This window comes from Eulemur rufifrons, chromosome 10 (assembly GCF_041146395.1).
Source record: "Eulemur rufifrons isolate Redbay chromosome 10, OSU_ERuf_1, whole genome shotgun sequence".
Classification (NCBI taxonomy): Eukaryota; Metazoa; Chordata; class Mammalia; order Primates; family Lemuridae; genus Eulemur; species Eulemur rufifrons.
In genome coordinates this window covers 27,822,245-27,841,975 of record NC_090992.1, presented here as the reverse complement: position 1 = coordinate 27,841,975, position 19,731 = coordinate 27,822,245, and the positions used below count along the sequence as shown (strand labels likewise).

General features: G+C 37.9%; 1 protein-coding gene across 2 annotated transcripts in view; it reads right to left on the bottom strand.

Annotated features, from left to right (window-relative positions):
* The window catches only part of GEMIN5 (gem nuclear organelle associated protein 5), a 43,941-nt gene extending 24,336 nt beyond the window's left edge, over positions 1–19,605 (bottom strand). The window contains exons 1-13 of one of the 2 annotated variants that reach the window (XM_069483889.1): positions 18,286–19,605; positions 17,324–17,484; positions 16,441–16,622; positions 12,928–13,079; positions 12,601–12,720; positions 10,866–10,998; positions 9,784–9,949; positions 8,688–8,900; positions 7,622–7,707; positions 4,723–4,805; positions 3,268–3,404; positions 1,879–1,952; positions 1,046–1,227 (exon numbers count right to left, since the gene is read on the bottom strand). In XM_069483889.1, the coding sequence (XP_069339990.1) occupies positions 1,046–1,227; positions 1,879–1,952; positions 3,268–3,404; positions 4,723–4,805; positions 7,622–7,707; positions 8,688–8,900; positions 9,784–9,949; positions 10,866–10,998; positions 12,601–12,720; positions 12,928–13,079; positions 16,441–16,622; positions 17,324–17,484; positions 18,286–18,451 (1,855 nt within the window). In that variant the 5' untranslated portion in view covers positions 18,452–19,605. The remainder of the gene's footprint in view (positions 1–1,045; positions 1,228–1,878; positions 1,953–3,267; positions 3,405–4,722; positions 4,806–7,621; positions 7,708–8,687; positions 8,901–9,783; positions 9,950–10,865; positions 10,999–12,600; positions 12,721–12,927; positions 13,080–16,440; positions 16,623–17,323; positions 17,485–18,285) is intronic. The other variant, XM_069483890.1, reaches the window with a different exon arrangement.
* Positions 19,606–19,731: the final 126 nt, after the last annotated feature.

Below are 19,731 nucleotides of genomic sequence, written 5' to 3'. Positions count from 1 at the left end.
TACTATGGTTCTCCTAAGTGCCGAAGAGGACTCAGAAATTTAAGATGCCTTAAGGAATAAGTCATACATATAAGAAAGTTAACCTATCAGGCAGGGAATAGCACTTGTTAGAATACATGCAGACTCTGCAATTGGACAGTGTGAGCTTGAATCTAGGCTCTACCATGTACTAGCTGTGGGACTTAAAGAAGTCAGCTAACCTTCTTGGCCTCAATTTAATCATTGGGAAAATGATAACAGTACCTACCCTCACAGAGTTGAGAGAATTAGATGCAATCAAACATTGGAATGGGGTGTGTGTTCTGTGTGTAATACTCAAACACCGCTGGAGAGAATCTAAAATGGTACAGTCTTTTTGCAGAGCCGCTTAGAAATAACTATAAAAAACTATACATCTTTTTACCTAGCAAATCCACTTTCAGAAATTTTCTTTAAGAAAATGATTCATTCATGTTTATGAAGATATATGTATAAGGCTGTTCACTGTAATATTACTTAAATTATAAAAAGTGTAAATAATTTAAATGTCAGTCAACTGTGGAATCAATACATTATAGTACACCCATATAATGGAATAAACAAGTATTTGTTAATAGCAGTAAGGACAGATCTTTATGTAGTGACATAAAAAGACGTCCAAGATATTTAGAGAAAAAAAATTAGCAGCAGTATACATACAGTGATTTCTTTTTAGAGAGGTAAAGATGATTGTTCTCACACATACAGAGAAATGCAAACCTACATATTAACATATACATATATGTAGGTTAATAAACACTTTATAAAGTTTGGAGAAAACATGTAGCAAACTAATAACATTGGTTATTATTGCGGAATGGGATTATGGGGAAAACTTCACTTTCTAGGTTAACATTTTTGTCATGTTTGAAAGGGTTTTAAAATAAGATGAATATATTACCTTTGAGAACAAAAAACATAATGAGAATATTTATTGTAATGCCAAAAATAAAAAAGGAACAAAGATTAGAATGGAAAGTAGCTGAACACATGATACCATCCCCAATATGGAAGAAACCAAAGTTACCTATGACAGTCTTCAGGTCATGCACATAAATGACTGCATTGTTGGAGCCAGAGGCCATCAGGTAGCTCAGCTCTGGCTGGCTGCCATGCTCATGATGCCAGCTAATCGTATTCACAAGCTTGTGATGCTGCTGGATGGTGCAGATCAGTTTCAAGTTGGGAACCTGAAATATTTCTATTGATCTGGAATAAGAAACACACCAAAACAAGACGGATGGATGAATAGTCACATTACAGTCTAAGGCAAACAGACATCTTCCTCATTCCACTAGTCAAGGAAAGATGAGATGAACTAGGATAACTCTTTCTTTCACCGCAAAGCTCATTCTCTCATAAAGAACCAGGCACAGTAAGTTATTCTCTCAACAAGTATATTTAGCTTTTAAAAATTCCACAATCCCTGAAAAGTTGTGTTTATCAGGCATTCATAATAAATGGTGATAGGGAGAAGGTGAAAGAATGAATAAACCAGTGGCTGAATTAGGACTGTATTACTATGATCAACATTGGATAGGACATAGTGAGACCCAAAGAACATTTCTGCCTAGGCTTACTTTAAAAAAACAAAGTGAGATTTAGGCAGTTCAATACAGGAGATGAGCACTTCGTGAGGCATAAAGGAGCCAAATACTCTCTTTGGCCTGAAAATATCTAAATAATTCCATAGTTCTCAAAGACAGAGAAAACTACATCAGTCAGTGATATCAAGGATAAATCAGAATACCAAATGCAACTGGGGTTCCCTAACTAATATTACAGATGGCATTAGCTAGCCAGCTTGTGATCAAATATATGTGCAACTACATATTTTTTTTTAAAGAAACAAATACATACCCATCTTCATTGCCAAGAGCCACAATTTTGCCATCTGCTTTCCAGCTGATCTCTGTGTGTACAGGCATTTTGTACTAGAAAGCAAAACAAACCAATCTTGACTATAAACATTATTCTCTCTACATATCATACAAATCAATGATGACAGCATAAGAAAAAAAATCCCTAGAGTTAAAAAATGTGCCAATTATACAACAGCCATTCTTGTAAATAATCTACATAAGTAGTCAAAGAATTACTAAGAACAAGCATTCTATAATAATTTCCTATTGAGACAGAAAAGAGAGGCCAATAAGTACTACATGTCTACAATGTTTTACCTTGTGAAATTCTATCTCACAGTAAAGAAATGTGCCCATTGGCTTTGACAATATGGGGGTCATGGTCCTTAACAACAGCTATACACATTCTCTTTGTTTTCTTCCTATCCCTTTCAAAGCTTTTTTCCAGAATCATTTTTCCTCTACCTCTACATGTTGGTGCTCCGCAAGGCTGCCTGGGCCCTTGTCTCTTTAGCCCACTTCATATACACGCCCACAGCCTTTTCATCTACCATTTATGTGGAGGGATTCCAAATTTCTACTTCTAGCCCAGACTCCTAGTATGAACTGATCCATATCTGCCACTAAATCAAAAGTTTGTTAGGGACAGGAATTTTATCTCTCTTATTTATTGTTAAATGTTAATGTTTAGATGACACTTAAGATAATGAAGGGATATAACAAAAAAATATAATTCAATTATGACTAAATGTTACCTTTATGCTAGCCATACAAAAATAATGAGCAAAAATTTAAAAATGCTAATTTCAAAGGGTAAGGAAATCTCAGCATTTAAGGTCTGACTGTAAAAGACAGTCTGGCATACCGATATATTGATAGAATGGTAAAGCAAATGAGATTAAATATGGGAATTCGGGTAAAGGATATAAAAGGGAATTATTTGTATTATTTCTGTAGCTTTTATGTGTATTTAAAATTATTTCACTAAAACATTAAAAATGACAATTTTTTTTGAGGAACACACCTTGCAGCTGCATTTGGACACGATACCATAAAGTTATTCTTACTATGGCATCACTCTGTTTAAAGTGGTTGGCTTGAAAAGGATACTTTATATGCAAATCTGAAAGTTAATAATAATAAATCACCATTGCACTTGAGAAAAAACTTTTTTGGGGGTAGTTCGTTGTTTTACTCCAGGATAAAGATTCCTAAGATACATGTTATAACCCACAAATTCACTTACATCCTTATAAGAACATCTAAGAAATCTGACTTAGCATGATAGATATCTCTAATAATGGTATTTATTTTGCAAGGTGGGAAACCCACAGGAACCTGTGATGTTGAGAGATCAAGAAAAGACTTTAGGACCCTAAGAACTCACTTTGATTGAATTGGTGTCCCTGATGAGTTTGTTGATGTCAAAGGCCTCTCCACTAAGCTTCCAGGGGTTATGCTGTAACACAATCCCTTCCCCTCCACAGCTATATAAAGTAAGGGAAGGTCTATCTCCTTCTCCTCCTATATGAAACAAGAAAAGAAAGTTTATCAGTTTTGTACTTCACCAGCTTAGCTATTTCTTGCTATAGTATGACCATATCATTCTGAGCTGTTTTAAAAGAATTTTATATTTAAAAATTCTGACACATTAGAATAAAGTCACTGTTCTTTCCATCTGAACACAGTTGTTGGGAGAAGTCAAAAAGGTATACTACTGCAATTCTATGTTAATTTCTGACATAACATACTTGCTTTAAACATTCTTCTGGCATTTAAGATATTAATAGTAGGGGAACCAAAGCTAGGATCAGAAAACATACATACATTCTTAAAGCAAAGATTGTGAGAATTTTCTTATTCTTCCACAAATAAATATTCTATTCTTTGGGGCATTTAAATATATGGAGCTGCAGGATTATGGAGTTTCCTATGACTATACGGAGCTGTCCTCAAAGCAGTGATTTCCTTAGTATTATAGCAATCCTCTTGTTAATTTTTAGGAAGCAAACAGTGGTTCTGGTGGGTTTCTGTAAGGGCAAGTTTTATTTTCACCACTGCCAGACAACAAATCAAGTACACAATAAACATTCATTGAATGAATGAACTATAAATTCCAAGGCTGCTTGAGTTCTGATGATTTATCTTTATATGATGCAATTCGTATGGAAATGACAGATGTTTATTATAGATGGTTAAGAAAAGTTTATCACAGACTTGTGTTGAAGACACTCATTTTAAAAGATATTCTGAAGGACCCATTATGTTAGAGATAAGAAAGACAAGGCTAAGGGGCTAAAAGGGGGAAAGGGGAAAAATGTTGAATCAAAGGTAAGAGATCATTTCAGAAATTCTAGGTTTGCTTTAACCGTGGGTGAAAACAAATAATCATTATTCCATTAATATACTGAAATAACATCCTAATTCTGACAAAATTAAAAAATGACAGCAAGTTTTAGTGAGGAATATTAGACTGGGTTTCAAGATCCAGCACAAGATTACTATATGTACAATGAAAAAGTTTAGTTCACAGAGAAGAAACAAGGCTTTAGTTAGACTTTGGGGAGGCTTATTATGGGTGGTTTCTCCCAGTGATTCTGATTTATGACCTGCCACTACTGCCTTCATGAACCCCTGGGGACACAGCAGCCCACATAAGCAGTCACTGCACTAGAACATTTATGACTCTTTCTAGCTTTACTACACCAGGATTAAACTGAAAGAAAGAGAACACTCTCATTTGTTATAGAATGGCCCAGACTTCCTGCCATAGCTTATAAGGGGAAAAAAAATCCAAAAATTAAAAAGAAACAATAAAAAATAGAATAGTCTAGACACTTACCAAGTGACATAGGGGGTACTGGTGGCCCCCAGGCTAATGTGTACACAGTCTTCTTATGATATGTGCTAGAAATCTGTGGAGGTCTTTTGGTGGGGTAGGGAGAGAACAAACAGAAAGATTTAAACAAAAAGGCATAGTGGAAACAGACCATCTTTTTCTAAAAGTTCCCTATTGTAAATTTCATTGCTGATCTTGGAGGAAAACAATTTAACTGTATCTTTCTCCAAACAGTTGATTGCAAACAGTTAAATAACATACCATACAATGATATCTACTACCACAGTAATTAAGTCCTGAATATACTTTACCTAGAAAAAAAAAATGTTACTCTCACCTATCTGGCCAGTGCATATATTTCCATTCAAGTGTATCTGTCTTATAGTTAGACTTACCCTGTGCCATTAACAAGCTTAAACTGAGACAAGATTTCAGGGTAGATAAATTTTTAATTTTTGACTGTCTTTTAAAGAAGCCTTGCCTTTAAGAATATTTTCTAAGGCTGTTGTGGTGTTAATGATATGTGATGTGTCGGTAAAGAATGCTTAGCTTTGTAGGGAAAAAAAAGGGCAGCACTGTTATTATGTTTAATGTAAATTATATTCTTTACATGATTTTAGAACTCCAGAACCTAAGACTGAATTAGCGGATGACTTTATTTCCATGTATCTGAAAAATTTATAGTGATCATTATAGATAACGAACCACAATTTCTTTGGCTAAAAGAAATAGAATAAGCAGTTCTGGCTGAATGCCTAACAATATCTCTATAGCAATATCCTTTCCTCTACTACATGCCTTTTCTAGTATTAGTCTGAATATTCTGCTTATAATAACCAGGGGATATTAATTTAACAGAACTAGCAATTTTGTGATGACATAGAGCGACTTAAATAAATATATTGTTTTATTTTGTTAAATAAAAACAGTGTAAACCTGGCTGTGGCAGTGCATCCCTATAGTCCCAGCTACTTGGGAGGCTGAGGCAGGAGGATTGCTCTAGCCTAGGAGTTTGAGACCAGCCTGGGGAATAGTGAGACCTCATCTCAGGTGAGAAAAAAACAAAAAGGCTGTTTTTTTCCTGCAGATCATATGGGGCAGCAAAAAACAAAACAGTGTATTTTAAATAAATCTTTAATGCATACATCTTTAAAATAGCATATATTTTTTGAGAATTAAAAAAGAATAGTCAATAGTGTAGGTACTACGTGAGTACTTAAAGAACTGTATATACATAGGAGGTCAGCTCTGCAGTAAAATAAATGACTCACTTAGAAGTGAATGATCTAGGACAGAGGTAGGCAAACTTCTGTAAATATTTCGGGCTTTGTGAGCCATGTGGTCTCTGCCACAACTACTCTTACTCTGCTGTGGTAGTATGAAAGCAGCCAGACAGAATATAAACAGTGTGACTGTATGCCAATAAAACTTTATTTATGGACACTGAAATCTGATTGTATTTAATCTTCATATGTCATGCAATATTTTTTATTTTTCTCCCCAACTACTTAAAAAGGTAAAGACATTTTTAACTCAGGGACCGTAATTCACCAACCCCTGGTCTAGAACAATGCTATTTAATAAGGTAGCCATTGGCCACAGATGGCTCTTGTGCATTGGAAATGAGGGTAGTGTGACTGAGGAACTGAAATTCTAATTTTATTTAACTTTAATTACTTTAAGTATAAAGAGCTACATGTGCCTACTAAACTGAACAACACTGGTCTGGAATCTAATCAAGCCTCTAGAGCAGCTGTGTCCAATAGATATATAATGTGAGCTATAAATACAAGCCACAAATGTTACCTAAAACTTTCTAGTAGCCACATTAAAAAAAGCAAAAAAAAAAAAAAAAAACTAATTCAGTTTTAATAACATTTTATTTGAATCAATGCACTAAAAGTATTATTTAAAATGTAATCAAAATAAAATAATTACTGAGATTGAGATATTTTATACTTTTTTAAAATACTAAAACTTTGAACTCTGGTGTGTATTTACATTTATAGCACATTTCAGTTGGGACTTGCCACCTTCCAAGTGCTCAGTGCTCACCTATGGCTAATGACTATCGTAATGGACAACGCAGCTCTGGACAAAACTTTCAGTTTATAGGAAATATAGGAAGTAGAGAAATGAGTTAGATTACTTCCATAAGGAAGCAATTAGACAGGTCCAAAATGTAGAATAGTCTACCAAACAACTTAACTGGAGTCTTCAAATTGAAAAAGCAATGTCATGGAAAAGAAACAAGTGGAGGACATTATTCTGCAGTATGAGATTAAAGAGACATAACAAAATGCAATGTATGAACCCTAATGGAAAACTAATTTGAAAAAAAGAAAACTAGAAAAAACATTTTTGGATCAACTGAGGAAACTTGTATATGGACTAGATATTAGATAATATTATGAAATTACTGTTAATTTTCTTAAGTGTGATTAGGATATTATGGTTACATAGGAGAATGCCTTTATTCTTTGAATTTTAAGAGAGAGGAGTCATGATGTATTCAAGTTCATTTCATATGTTTCATATAAAACACACATATGAAGACACATATACACACAGATAAAATAAGAATGGCAAAATGTTAACGCATGGTGAATCTAGATAAAAGGTACACAGCTATTCTTTGTCCTAGTCTTTCAACTTTCTTCTATTCCTGAAAACTTTTGTAAAAATAAAACATGTTCCCAAAGGTCAGATAGGCTGAACTACCATCATCTGAAAATAATTTTTAAAAGTAAAATGGCAAGCTCTGCACTTGTCTCAGAGCCAGAATCTTATTTTTAAAAAGCCTCCTATGCAATTTTGATGTACATCCAGTTTATGAACTCAATATTAAACCTATCATGGACATTTCGGTCAATGAGCTAAACAAGAACCACTGATTTCTTACTTGTTGGAGTAGGTGTCATATAATCCCACTTTTCCATCATCAGTTCCAAAAGCTAAGCAACCTTCCTTGGTTGGGTGCCAGCACAGCTACAAAAAAAGAGTTCTGAAGTGAGAATATATAGGAAAAGGGGCATAAAGTTAAGGGAATCCTTACATTATCCTTCAAACATTCAAATGGGAAACTTTCCTGTTCTTGATTTCTTCTAATTCTCATTATTTAAAAGAGAAAGATGAAGAGCAATAAAGACAAAGTGAAAGTTACCTGTAATCTATTAAAAAAAAAACCCACTGTCAACTTTATATCTTTTTCCAGACATTTTCATGAGTAAACTTAGATATACACAATTGAAGACAGACAGGTTTAAACATTTAAATGATGCACATGATACACTATAGAGTGGGAATAAAAGATTCTAGAACAATTTAGAAAATATGATTCTGTTAATAATTAAGAAAATTTGGAAGGACATTATAAATTATCAACAGTGGTTCTCTGGATTATAGAAGTAGGGGAATGGAGTGGAGGATAAGAAAAAAATGTTTGGTTTCTATACTTTTATACTGTTTTTCTTTTTAAACTACATTTATTGCTTTTAGACTAAATAGCTACAACAGTGGTATCATTTTAGAGACAAGCAAACAAAAAATTACATATACTGTTTTGTAACCTGCATTCCATGTTTTATAATTTGTATTTTTCATGAATCATTTATAACATCTTTCCATATCAAAGAAGAATCTATGTTACCGTTTTTAATAGTTCAATGCCATTCTAACATGTGGTTATATTGTAACTTAATGTAACTTTTATGAACACACATTGAGGTTATTTCTAATTTTTTTACTATTAGAAAACATGGTAAGATGAATGAAGGCTTTATAATTCTGAATTTGGAGATAAGGGATTTGGTTAGAGGGTCCTTCTGCTTTCCTAGTTTCAAACTTCATTGAAAATACCTTTAAACAACTTTTGGTTCCCAATAGAGTTCATTTAAATGCACAGATATTCTCTATAAAAGAATTATTTGAAAAAAAGTTCAAAACAAGCTCAAAGAAAGCATCCTTACCGCTGTAACCTTGGACCTGACACCTTGCCAAAAATTTTTCACATCATAGTTGTTCTTTATGGAGAGTGTATTCCACACACGGATCATGCCATCCCCAACGCCTATGGCCAAACAGCCTACGTCCACAGGAGAGAAAGCCAGGCTGTAGGCAAACCCACCAAGGGAAGGCAGGGTCCAACAGCACTCCAAGGTGGCCATGTCCCAACATTTTATCTGAAAAGATTAAGAGTAAGGGCCTATACATAAAAAGAGCAGAGAAATAAGAAAAAGAATCCGTATTTCAAATAACATAGGCTCAAAGAATGGGTAACGATAATGTCATTTTAAACTTTCCAGTAGGAATTGGAAAAAAGTATCTCTTAGAAAAAAATATCAGTAATAAATTACATAGCTCAGCAGGATCTTGGAATATATTTATTCCCAGAGATGTCAAGTGAATTCAGGGTCACACATCAAATTAATCAGAACCCACACCTCCTGTCTCCCAGAGTTCAGTGGTCTTTCCATTCCATTAGGTATTGGTAACCTCATTCAGCAAACTCTAAGGATGAAGATGGCCTCAGTATAGTGGAAAAAATCAAAGAACTGCTATCTTAAAAAGGAAAATATCTCATCATGGCCAGGGGAAAAAAGAGGGACAAATTTTTAATCATCACTTGTTTAACAGAAGGACCTGGGAGAAAACAAAGTGTATCAAATACACCGAGCTTAACTGCAAAGCTGTAAGGTTACAGACTGTCATATTAATATAAAGCCAATTCTCTCTCAGAGAGAGCTCACCGAGAGTAAACAATTCTGCTACCTAAACTACAGACCAAGATAAGCCTTAGTATGAGGATCTCACACATAACTCCGTGGACACATCTGCTCTTCTTTGTTAAGTCTGCTTTAACAAAAAAGCATCTTGATGGTTCCTCACATTTTCCCTCCTTCTATATACTGTTGATATATTTAGTGTTGATCAGTAACAGTAACTCTGAAATTGGAGCCAGGGGTGGGGTGTAAAGACTGATGGATGGTTTGAAAAAGCCCTCGAATTCCATCCAGCTTGTAAATCACTGTTCTATAATGCTGAACACAAATAAGCAGTTCTTACATCTCTATCCATTGATGTGGAAAGTAGCAGCTGTTTGTCATCCTCAGTTTGTAAAGGACATAAATTAAACACAATTCTTGAATGATTCTGCCCTTCTGATGAAGCGCTAAAGAGGCTGTACTTCCGTCTCCAGGACTGGGTGAGATCCCATAGCAGCAGTTCGCCTCTGTGAAGGAAAAACATAAGCATTAGTTCTTTCTCAAGCAATATAAAAACAAGTGATTGTTCAGCCAGTTTCAAAATAATTTCTGTTAATTGCTCCTTTAAGGAGAGAAACACTGCACATTCTTAAATATCTCTAGAAAATATCTCTACAACACACACAAAAAAACAAAGAGTCACTGGCCACAGGGAGGGAAACCAAGTAGCTAGGGAAGACAGAGGTGGGGAGGATACTTTATTATTATGTACTTTCACACTTTTTGAATCATATGAATGTACTGAACTATTTTTTAAACAAATTTCTCTAATAGCTTTAATTATTAAAATCTCACCAAAATTTGCATAGCACCTGAAGCTTTAAGAGATATCTCCTTTTGGGGTGGTGGGGGCGTAGAGCCACGGTTAATATTTTTAGGGGATTTCTATGTGCTTTCCTGTATTACCTCATTTAAAAGCAGTGACTTTGTTAAATGCACTTATAATCTCCAGCAACTAGAAGCAGGTGCTTAATAAATTTTGTTTATTGGATGGCCATAACCATCTTAAGAGATGGAAAATATTATAACTGTCTCCCCTTTCTATACACAAAGTAAATGAAGCTCAGAAAAGTAAAGGGTCTTGATCATGAGCACAAACGAGATAAGTATTAATAACAGATTGAGTCTAAAATTTAGTTCGGCCTGACTTCAGAGTCCATATCTTAACCATCAGGCTATACTTATTTGATCTTTTTACAACTCTTTTAGTAGACAGCACAGGTATTAGTCACATGATTTTTCCATTTCAAATGGCCCACCATAATATAAGCCTTGACCATTACTTTCTCCATCTTTTGTATCTGCAAAGAGAAGCCTAGGAATCCTTAAGGCCAAATAGGAAAACAAATATATATCGGAGAAAACATAATCAAAAAGACTTACCCAAAACAACTGGATACCAGCTGTGTTGGCTGATTACTGGACCAATGGAGTGTCAACCAAAGGCGCTCCTTAACAGTTGGGTCTATACCCCCTCCTCTTCTTTTCAGAAAAGGCAATTTCAAAGTCATCACCCCTGCAGATTAAAGGAAGGTCATTGGGCACTCAAGACAATGAACTACATGTGTGAAGTCACCAGCAGTTCATAATACACAGTCCATTGTTTAAAAGTTTGTTAGGTTACTTAGAATTTAGATCTCATTTTCCCATGGAAATATCATTATAAAAAGTGGTTAACACTAGTCTAGCCACATTTAGGTCAAATAAGCTTTTATAGGCTGTCACACGCATTAAGAATATTTTTTGTCTGAGAAAATGAGTTCCCAACTAGAATTGAGAACCCACGTGGTAACCCAACCAGGCTACTCACACAAAAGTGGCAACATAGTGCCAAAGTTGGAAAGACAGAGGTTGAGATTACTTCTAGTTGGCAAGAAATCCAACAAAGAGGAAAATCTGGCAGTCACCATGTTGTTGCATGGGAATTTCTCCCCCTCATTCCCCCCCCCACCGCCGACACACTACTAAAACCAGTGGTTCTTAATCTATGTCATGTATCAGAACCACAGGTGGAGCTTTTAAAAATAAATATGCCAGGGCCCAACTCCTAGAGATTCTGATTCAGTAGATCTGAGGTGGGGTCCAGAAACCTACCTTTTCCAAAAACTCTCCAGGTGATTCCACTGCACAACCACAGTTAAAGGCCATCGTACTAGACATACATCGTTTGAGGTTACCCTTCTGGAGGGATTCTCAGCCTGACGTTCCCACTTGGAGTTTTAACTATAGTATGTTCAAAGTAGTCCACAAACCTTAAAAAAGTTCTGCCTTCCAAAATTATACTATTAGTTACCACTGATGAAGTCAATGGGGTGGGAGGCGGAATGGAGAGTTACTGTTTAATGGGTATAGAGTTTCAGTATTACAAAATCAGAAGAGTTCTGGACATGGATGGTGGTGATGGCTGCATAACTGACAAATGTATGTCACCACTTAAATGTACACTTAAAAGTGGTTAAGATGATAAATTTTATGTTATACGTATTTTTACCACAATTTAAAAAACTGGGGGAAAAGGTAGACAAAGAGGAGAAGCCACTAAAAAGAGAAAGGTGTTTTTTATTATAAAGGTAATATTCATTCTGCCTGGAGTTTCTCTCAATTTATAAGCTTAAAGGTAAAAGTTCTATCAAAGAGAAGCTTGGGAAAGCTAAATGACTGAGGGTCTCCATAATTTGGATAAACTAAGATTTTACATTTAAACATAGGCTTCTATGCTAGGTGTATATTATTTATTCTCCATTTGTGTTTTAAAAGTTCTAACTCCAGAGACCTTTTCTTTCCATTCCTCTGATCCAGACCTTGCTATGTTCTAACATTCCTGTTCTTATAACAAATATCTTGCTTTCCACTGCACACAGTGATCCTTCTACAAAGCAGAGGTCCTTGCCTTCTCCTACAATGCATCAGAAACTCTTATCTCCAATTTCAAAGCCAGATGTTCAGAGAACAGAGAGTTCTACTAGCCCAGGGTCAATTGGGGAAGCAAATCTCTGCACAGAAAAGGAACTGCTTTCAGACAGATGACACACCCTCTGGACAATAAGAACAAAAGCTTCTACTTCTATGGGATCAACATAGGTTACATCACAATAGAAACATCAAACATGAATTTTACCTCGGCCTCTAGAGCAGCTCCAGATTCGAATGGTTTGATCTTTACTTCCAGTGGCTAAGTAGCAGCCTTTTGTTACTGGAGTTTGTGCTGTAACTTTACCATTGGGAATTTCAGGTTCTTCTAGGAGAGAGATGGTAATTTTGTTAATTTTCATTAAACATGTACTTGTCAAAGAAAAATTAGTTTGCAGCCATTCCCAAAACTTAGCTATCTCTTTCATATGTCTTATCTGTAAAATCTAAAGTTTTACATATAATTCAAATGATACAATTTTACCCACTTTCTCAGGTATAATGAGTATTGAACCCTCCCTTAAATCCACTCTACCTGAATTTTCATCTTGATTTATGGATAAACAATCTTCACCAGGCAGGGGACACCAGGCTATGGAGTGGATTTCATCATCATGGCCTCGAAGCCTGTGAATAACTTCTCCTTTCTTACTGATATCAATTATAACCACTATGCCATCTTTGTAGCTGAAAAAACAGAGTTATAAATATCACTGAAAAATGAAGACAGAACAGTCTTTCCAGTAAACATTTTGCCTTAGAAGTTACCATTGTGCATTTCCAAAAGGTGCATTTGGGATGGGGGAGAAGGGAACAAAAAATAGTTTTGTTTTGTCCTTTTTCTAAAGTGTTCATTTCATGCTTCCTGGTTTTGTTAAAATACTCCTCCATGATCAAATGCTTGTCACTAAGTAATACTGTATATGTTGCCTGGTACAGAGCTCAACAGTAGAGCATGCTTTTGTTCTAAGGGAACTTATAAAAAAATAGTTCTTACAGGGGTCCAGCAACTCTTGTAATTAGAGACAAATTTGTCCCAGTGCAATGAAAAAAAAATCTCCTTTTTACAAGTGATACTACTTTTCTAACTATGACCTTAGCAAAAGCTGCAGAACTCTATACTCCAGACCTGCATATTCCTAGGCTGTCATCTTAATAATTCAGAAGAAACTGAGAAATTCTAAAAGCCTTTTAAAAATGAATTATTTCACATACAGAAAAAAGTATCTACCACCCAGTTTAAGAACAAAATAACTGCCAGTAGAGCTGAAGTCCTTTTTTTTTTTTTTTTGAGACAGAGTCTCACTCTGTTGCCCAGGCTAGAGTGAGTGCCGTGGCGTCAGCCTAGCTCACAGCAACCTCAAACTCCTGAGCTCAAGGGATCCTCCTGTCTCAGCCTCCCGAGTAGCTGGGACTACAGGCATGCACCACCATGCCCGGCTAATTTTTTTTATATATATTTTTAGCTGTCCATATCATTTCTTTCTATTTTTAGTAGAGATGGGGTCTCGCTCTTGCTCAGGCTGGTCTCGAACTCCTGAGCTCAAACGATCCGCCCACCTCGGCCTCCCAGAGTGCTAGGATTACAGGCGTGAGCCACCGCGCCCGGCCTGAAGTCCTTTGAATATCCCACCTCAATCAAATCTCTCTCCTTCTCAGACCTCTTCTCTTCCTGTATCCAGAGGTAAATCACCATTTGTGAATTTTGCATTGTATTCCTCGCCTTTCTTTGTATGTATTCCTAATATATACAATATACAATGTATATTTTAAACCTTCATATAAATGGTTTCGAGCAGTCTGTCTTTCTGCAGCTTGCTTTTTTCATTCATTCTGTTTGTGAGTCATCCATGTTGATACATGTAACTCTAGTTCCTGGCCAGTCATTTATACTATTGTATTAGCATTACACTGTGTGAATATACCACAATTTATTCATTTTCCTTTTGAAGGGCTTCCATTTATTGCAATAACAAACAAAAAATGCTATTAATGTTCTTGTACATACCTAAGAAAATTTCAGGTTTGATGCCTAGTGACGGAACTGCCAGGATGTAAGATATGTGCATCTTTGCTTTACTAGAAAGTACAAAATTATACTCTCCAAAAAGGTTGTATCTATTCATACTTCCTACACATTAGACAAATCTACAGGGAAAAATACTAGCACTGCTTTATTTAGAAAAAAGAACAATAAATAATAGAATATAGCAATCTTTGAAGACTAGACTTTGAAAATCACCAAGTAATACAATCCAACTGTCATGAGATCAACCAATTTTGAAATCTGAATCGAACTTTCTGGGAATAATCACTGAAGGTCCTCTATCTGCTTACTCTAGTGCCCTCACTCCAACACTGCTCCCACTTCACGAGACCGCCGATCCACAGACCTCCTTACATTTTCACTATCACTCACCCATACGTGCTTCCCTATACTTCCCTCATGCTGCACAGATTGCATGATCCATCATTCTGATCACTTTTGAAAAACACTATTATTGCCCTTGTGTCTTTCTCCCTTAGGGATATTTACTCCACAAAACCCCAAACCTGGCTGAATTTAACCATCTCTTTTCTCAATTGGTTTGAGTAGTTTACTTTAAATTCATGACCATGATCCTTAGTGTGGCACTAAATAGTAAACACTGCACCTAAAATTTCCTTTAGTAAGTTCATTTTCCTATACTGTGAGATGACTGTTTTTATACTTTCTACCCTTATCCAGTTACAACCCCATCCTGAACTTGACTCCATCATTCTGACTTATGCCTGAGAAAATCAGAAGCCATAAAATGGAACATCTTCCTCTTTCAAACAGTTCTACCAACCAACCTGCACCTATTTCCATATTTTCAGCTATTCTTTCTACTTGTCATCTGAATTCAATCCCTTCCTCACTTCTTCTTCTTCTTCTTCTTCTTTTTTTTTTTTGAGACAGAATCTCACTCTGTTGTTGCCTGGGCTAGAGTGCCATGGCGTCAGCCTAGCTCACAGCAACCTCAAACTCCTGGGCTCAAGCAATCCTTCTGCCTCAGCCTCTCGAGTAGCTGGGATTACAGGCATGCACCACCATGCCCAGCTAATTTTTTCTATATATTTTTAGTTGTCCAGCTAATTTCTTTCTATTTTTAGTAGAGACGGGGTCTCTCTCTTGCTCAGGCTGGTCTCAAACTCCTGAGCTCAACGATCCACCCGCCTCGGCCTCCCAGAGTGCTAGGATTACAGGCGTGAGCCACCACGCCCGGCCCCCTCCTTACTTCTTAACATCACTCCTGTATTTATCAGTTTACTCCTGCAACATGCTCTCCCTCTTTTTAAGCTGTACTTCCAGCAGTATAAAAACATGCCCTTGGTATCTTCCATTTCATATTCCTGTGGCTTCATGTCTATGCACATTTTTACAACAAATTTTGTGAAAAATTGTCTCTGTGTATCTCCATTACCTTATCCCCCACCCCAGTCTCTTGAATCCACTCGTCAGACTTTCTCCTTCAACATTCTAGTAAAGTTGTTTATGTCAAGTCTTCAAACTGGAGGGAAGAGACATCTTTGGGCGAGAAGTACAGGAAGTGGTAAGGGAAAAAGGGACGTCCACTTAGACAGTTCATGTGAAACAACCTTGGTGATCAATGAGGAAACAGATCTCAATGCCCTATCACTTTCTCAATCTTGAGGGAGCGCTCAGAACGAGAGAGACAAAGCAGAGTCATGACACTCAGGGAGTTCATGTTATATCTAAGGGCAGTATAGTGGGAGAAAAAGGTGAAAGAGGACATTTCCTACATTTGCAGGTTTACTGGAGGAATCAGAAATGAAGAATGAGGAAAGTACAGTATCATGGAAACGAAAGAAACAAAAACAAAGAGAGGGAGTGGGAGAGATAGTAAGTATATGTAGGAATAATTGATGCCAAGGGCTCTGGGGAAGCAGTTAACATCTGTAGATGATTTCCTTTGAGGAATGAAAGGATGAGAGAAGGTAAAGGAAATGTAAAATATGATCATAAACAAAAATAAATCATCAGGACAGATGGCACAGTACTTACCCAATGGCTACTAAATCTTCATGATGAGGTGAACAAGTAAGACAGAAAATTGTCCTGGGCTCTATAAAGAGGTGCTGGCTGTCACTTCTGTTAAGCCAGTAACAGTAAACTACTCCTTTTTCATCCCCAGATACTATTAAGTCCTTTACTCGAGGAGACCAGTGCAATGCTGATATCGTATGCTTTAAAACAAAACAAAGTGTATGTTCTTCATTTGTCAATGCTGCATTTTTACTTAATTTTTTACCTATATCATAAACCAGCATAATGCTAGGTGCATTAGAGGTACTTAATAAATACCTGCTAGCACTACTTGTACAGCGACACTATATTAACAAAATGATATGAAAATTTAGACTACTGGGGACCAAACAATCATTAAAAATATTTTTCTTCCTTTAATAGCTTAATGCATAGTTCTTACAAAGATTAAGTAAGTCTTTCCCTTTCCTTTGTTCTCTCAAGAGGCAGGTATATCAAGTAACCATCTAGTTTAAAAATGAATTTCATTCACTCATTTACAGTTTATATCAGAAGTCTATTCTACATAAATAACCAGAGAGTAAATGTTTTAGACTTTGAGAGCCATATTGTTCTTGTTTCATCTACTCAACTGTTATGGCATGAAAGCAGCCACTGACAAGACTTAAATGAACAAAACTGTTTGCAAAAACAGGTGGCACAGCAGTTTGCCAACCTCTGGTTTATATGCATCTCCTTTCACAAAAGTTGAGATGCTCTACAATATAGAGTTTTTATCTATTAATAAACAATTATACAAGTTGCCTTGCAGAGATGAGCTAGCAAAAAACTCTACTTGAAGCAGAAGAACCCTCAGCACAGACACGTAAAAACAGTCTGAGAAACCAGTAAGCCATCCTACCTGATGGAGTGCATGTTCTGTCACAACTGTTTTTGTCTCTACATCCCAGATTTTCACAGTCCCATCATCGGAGCTGGTGGCACAGAGGTTGTATTGACCAGGGTGATGAGAAAATGTGAAACCAGAGACTCTTTCTGTGTGTCCCACCAACTCTCCTATGACTTCAAGCAAAATGAGACTCTAGGTTAATTAAAGTGCTAGCCAAGATATCTAGAAGAATCATAGTGTTGCTGGATGATGAGTAAGCAGATGTTGTGGAATTACTTAACCCATGGTATAACAAAAGTATCCACGGACTCATTACCAGAACCCCCAAGTGCTGGTATTGGCTCTGTCAAGACACTTCAGACAAGCCATTTTCTCTCTTTAAGCTTCAGTCTTCTCAACTGTAAAATGATGTTGATAACCCTTGCTGTGCTTAATTCACAGGCTGCGAAGCAGCTCAAATGAAGACTGTGAAAGTGATTCTTATTTAAATCTGCCCAGAAGTCGTTTAAAATAGAATAAGTATCTGGCACATCATATCCGAAGGCACAATCAAAGCCTAGTTTGGAGCCTGAAAGCATCTGGCTCAACCCATTCAACTTATAGAAATGAATGTCACATATATGCAGGATCTTGCTTAGGGTCTGCAGCTGTAGGCAGCCCCCAATCCCAAGAAGGTTCCCAGGCGGCTAGGGCACACTGGGTGGGCGAAGGAAGCCATAGATGTTACAAATGGCCAACTTTTCAGTAAGCGAGCGGTCCCACGTGCAAGCGCCAGGAGGCGGGACAGGTCAACCACAGCCTGAGGTAGCTCATTCTTGGCGATCCGATGCAACTCAGCTTAGTGGCTGTGGTCAGACTCTTCTTCCTGCCTGGGCCTCAATTTCCCTATCTGTAGAAAAAGGAGTGGCTGGAGATGCCCCCCTAGACGCCCCCGGGGAACGCAGAAAGGCTAGGGCCCGGAGTTGGGGAGTTACCTCGAAACGGGGGAGTCCCAGGGCTCGCGCCCGCGCCCGGGCCCACGCGGACAAGGAAGACGGCGGTACGCGCCGCGAAGCCGAAGAGGCCCCCGGGCACGGCATCGCTGCAGCGGGCGCAGTACCAGTTGGGGGAAGGCGGCAGCGTCCGCGGATCTTGCCCCATTGCCACAGCTACAGGCCGCTGGAGCTAAAAGAAGCAGCCCCAGGGACAAGCTGATCGTAAGCCCCACGCCGCAGCCGGGAAGCGGGGCGGGGCGGGGCGGACTCTGAGCCCCGCCTCCTCGGTCGGCCGCTACGGCGCGCACCGAGGCCCAACCGGCACCGCGCGCTCGGTTCGCGCCGTCGCCGGGCTGGGAAGGGCGTGGCCGCGGGAATGGAGCTGGGCTGCCCAGCCTAGCCTGGAGCAGGAGGTCCGCCCCAACCCTGGTGAGCGCCTGGTGTTGCCTAAGCCCAGCTCCGGGGTTAGACATTCTCACTTCGCACAAAGCACAATATGAGAGGATTGGACCGTGGAGCTACCTCCCACTGCAACCTCAAACTCCTGGGTTCACGCGATCCTCCTGCCTCAGCCTCCCGAGCAGCTGGGACTACTGGCACGCGACACCACACACAACTGGCTAATTTTTCTATTTTTAGTAAAGGCGGGGGTCTCGCTCTTGCTCTTCGAGACCAAGGCTTGGTCTCGAACTCCTGACCTGAAGAGATCCTCCCACCTCAGCCTCCCAGAGTGCTGGAATTATTTTTTGAACGCTATGTGCCAGGGCACTTTGCTAGTTGTGGAGATGACTGAAAGATATATACAAGAAGCCAATTAACAAAAGATAAAATTACTAATGTGGAATCAAAAAGGAAAGGAACAGTTTCTGCAACTGGGTGGAAATTTTGGCTCTGGGTACTTGGTACTCAAAGATTAAACAGAAGCAAATGGAGTGACTTTTGATTTGCTTGCTTGAGCGCCAGCTTGTAACGGGAATCCTATGTGGTAAGTGCTGTGGAAGAAAAAGAATAGAATTTTCCTTCCAACTTTCAGCATGCTAAAATGCTCAGATTCTGCGCTGCCCCTGTATTGCTTGTTTATATTGGGTATCGGGCACTCCTGCGTATGTGACAAATAGAAACATAAAATACCTATCCTCAATGTACAGAGGTCAAACATATATTTGGATGCGTCCAGGGACACCAATTTTGGAGGCACCCAGCCCTGGACTGACCACTGGTTTTGCCAGTTGTTAGCTAAGAGACTTTAACCAAATGATAATCCATGCCTTGTTGGATTGCTGTGAGGAATGAATGAGGTTTAGTGAAATGTCTGCTGGATATATATGGTAGTAAGTGCCTGATGAATATTAACTCTCTTGGTTGATCTCTTGGAGGTCAACCAGCAGATTAGTAGGGATTAGGACATCATGCATCATATTTGAACCATTCGTTCTTTAAAAGAGG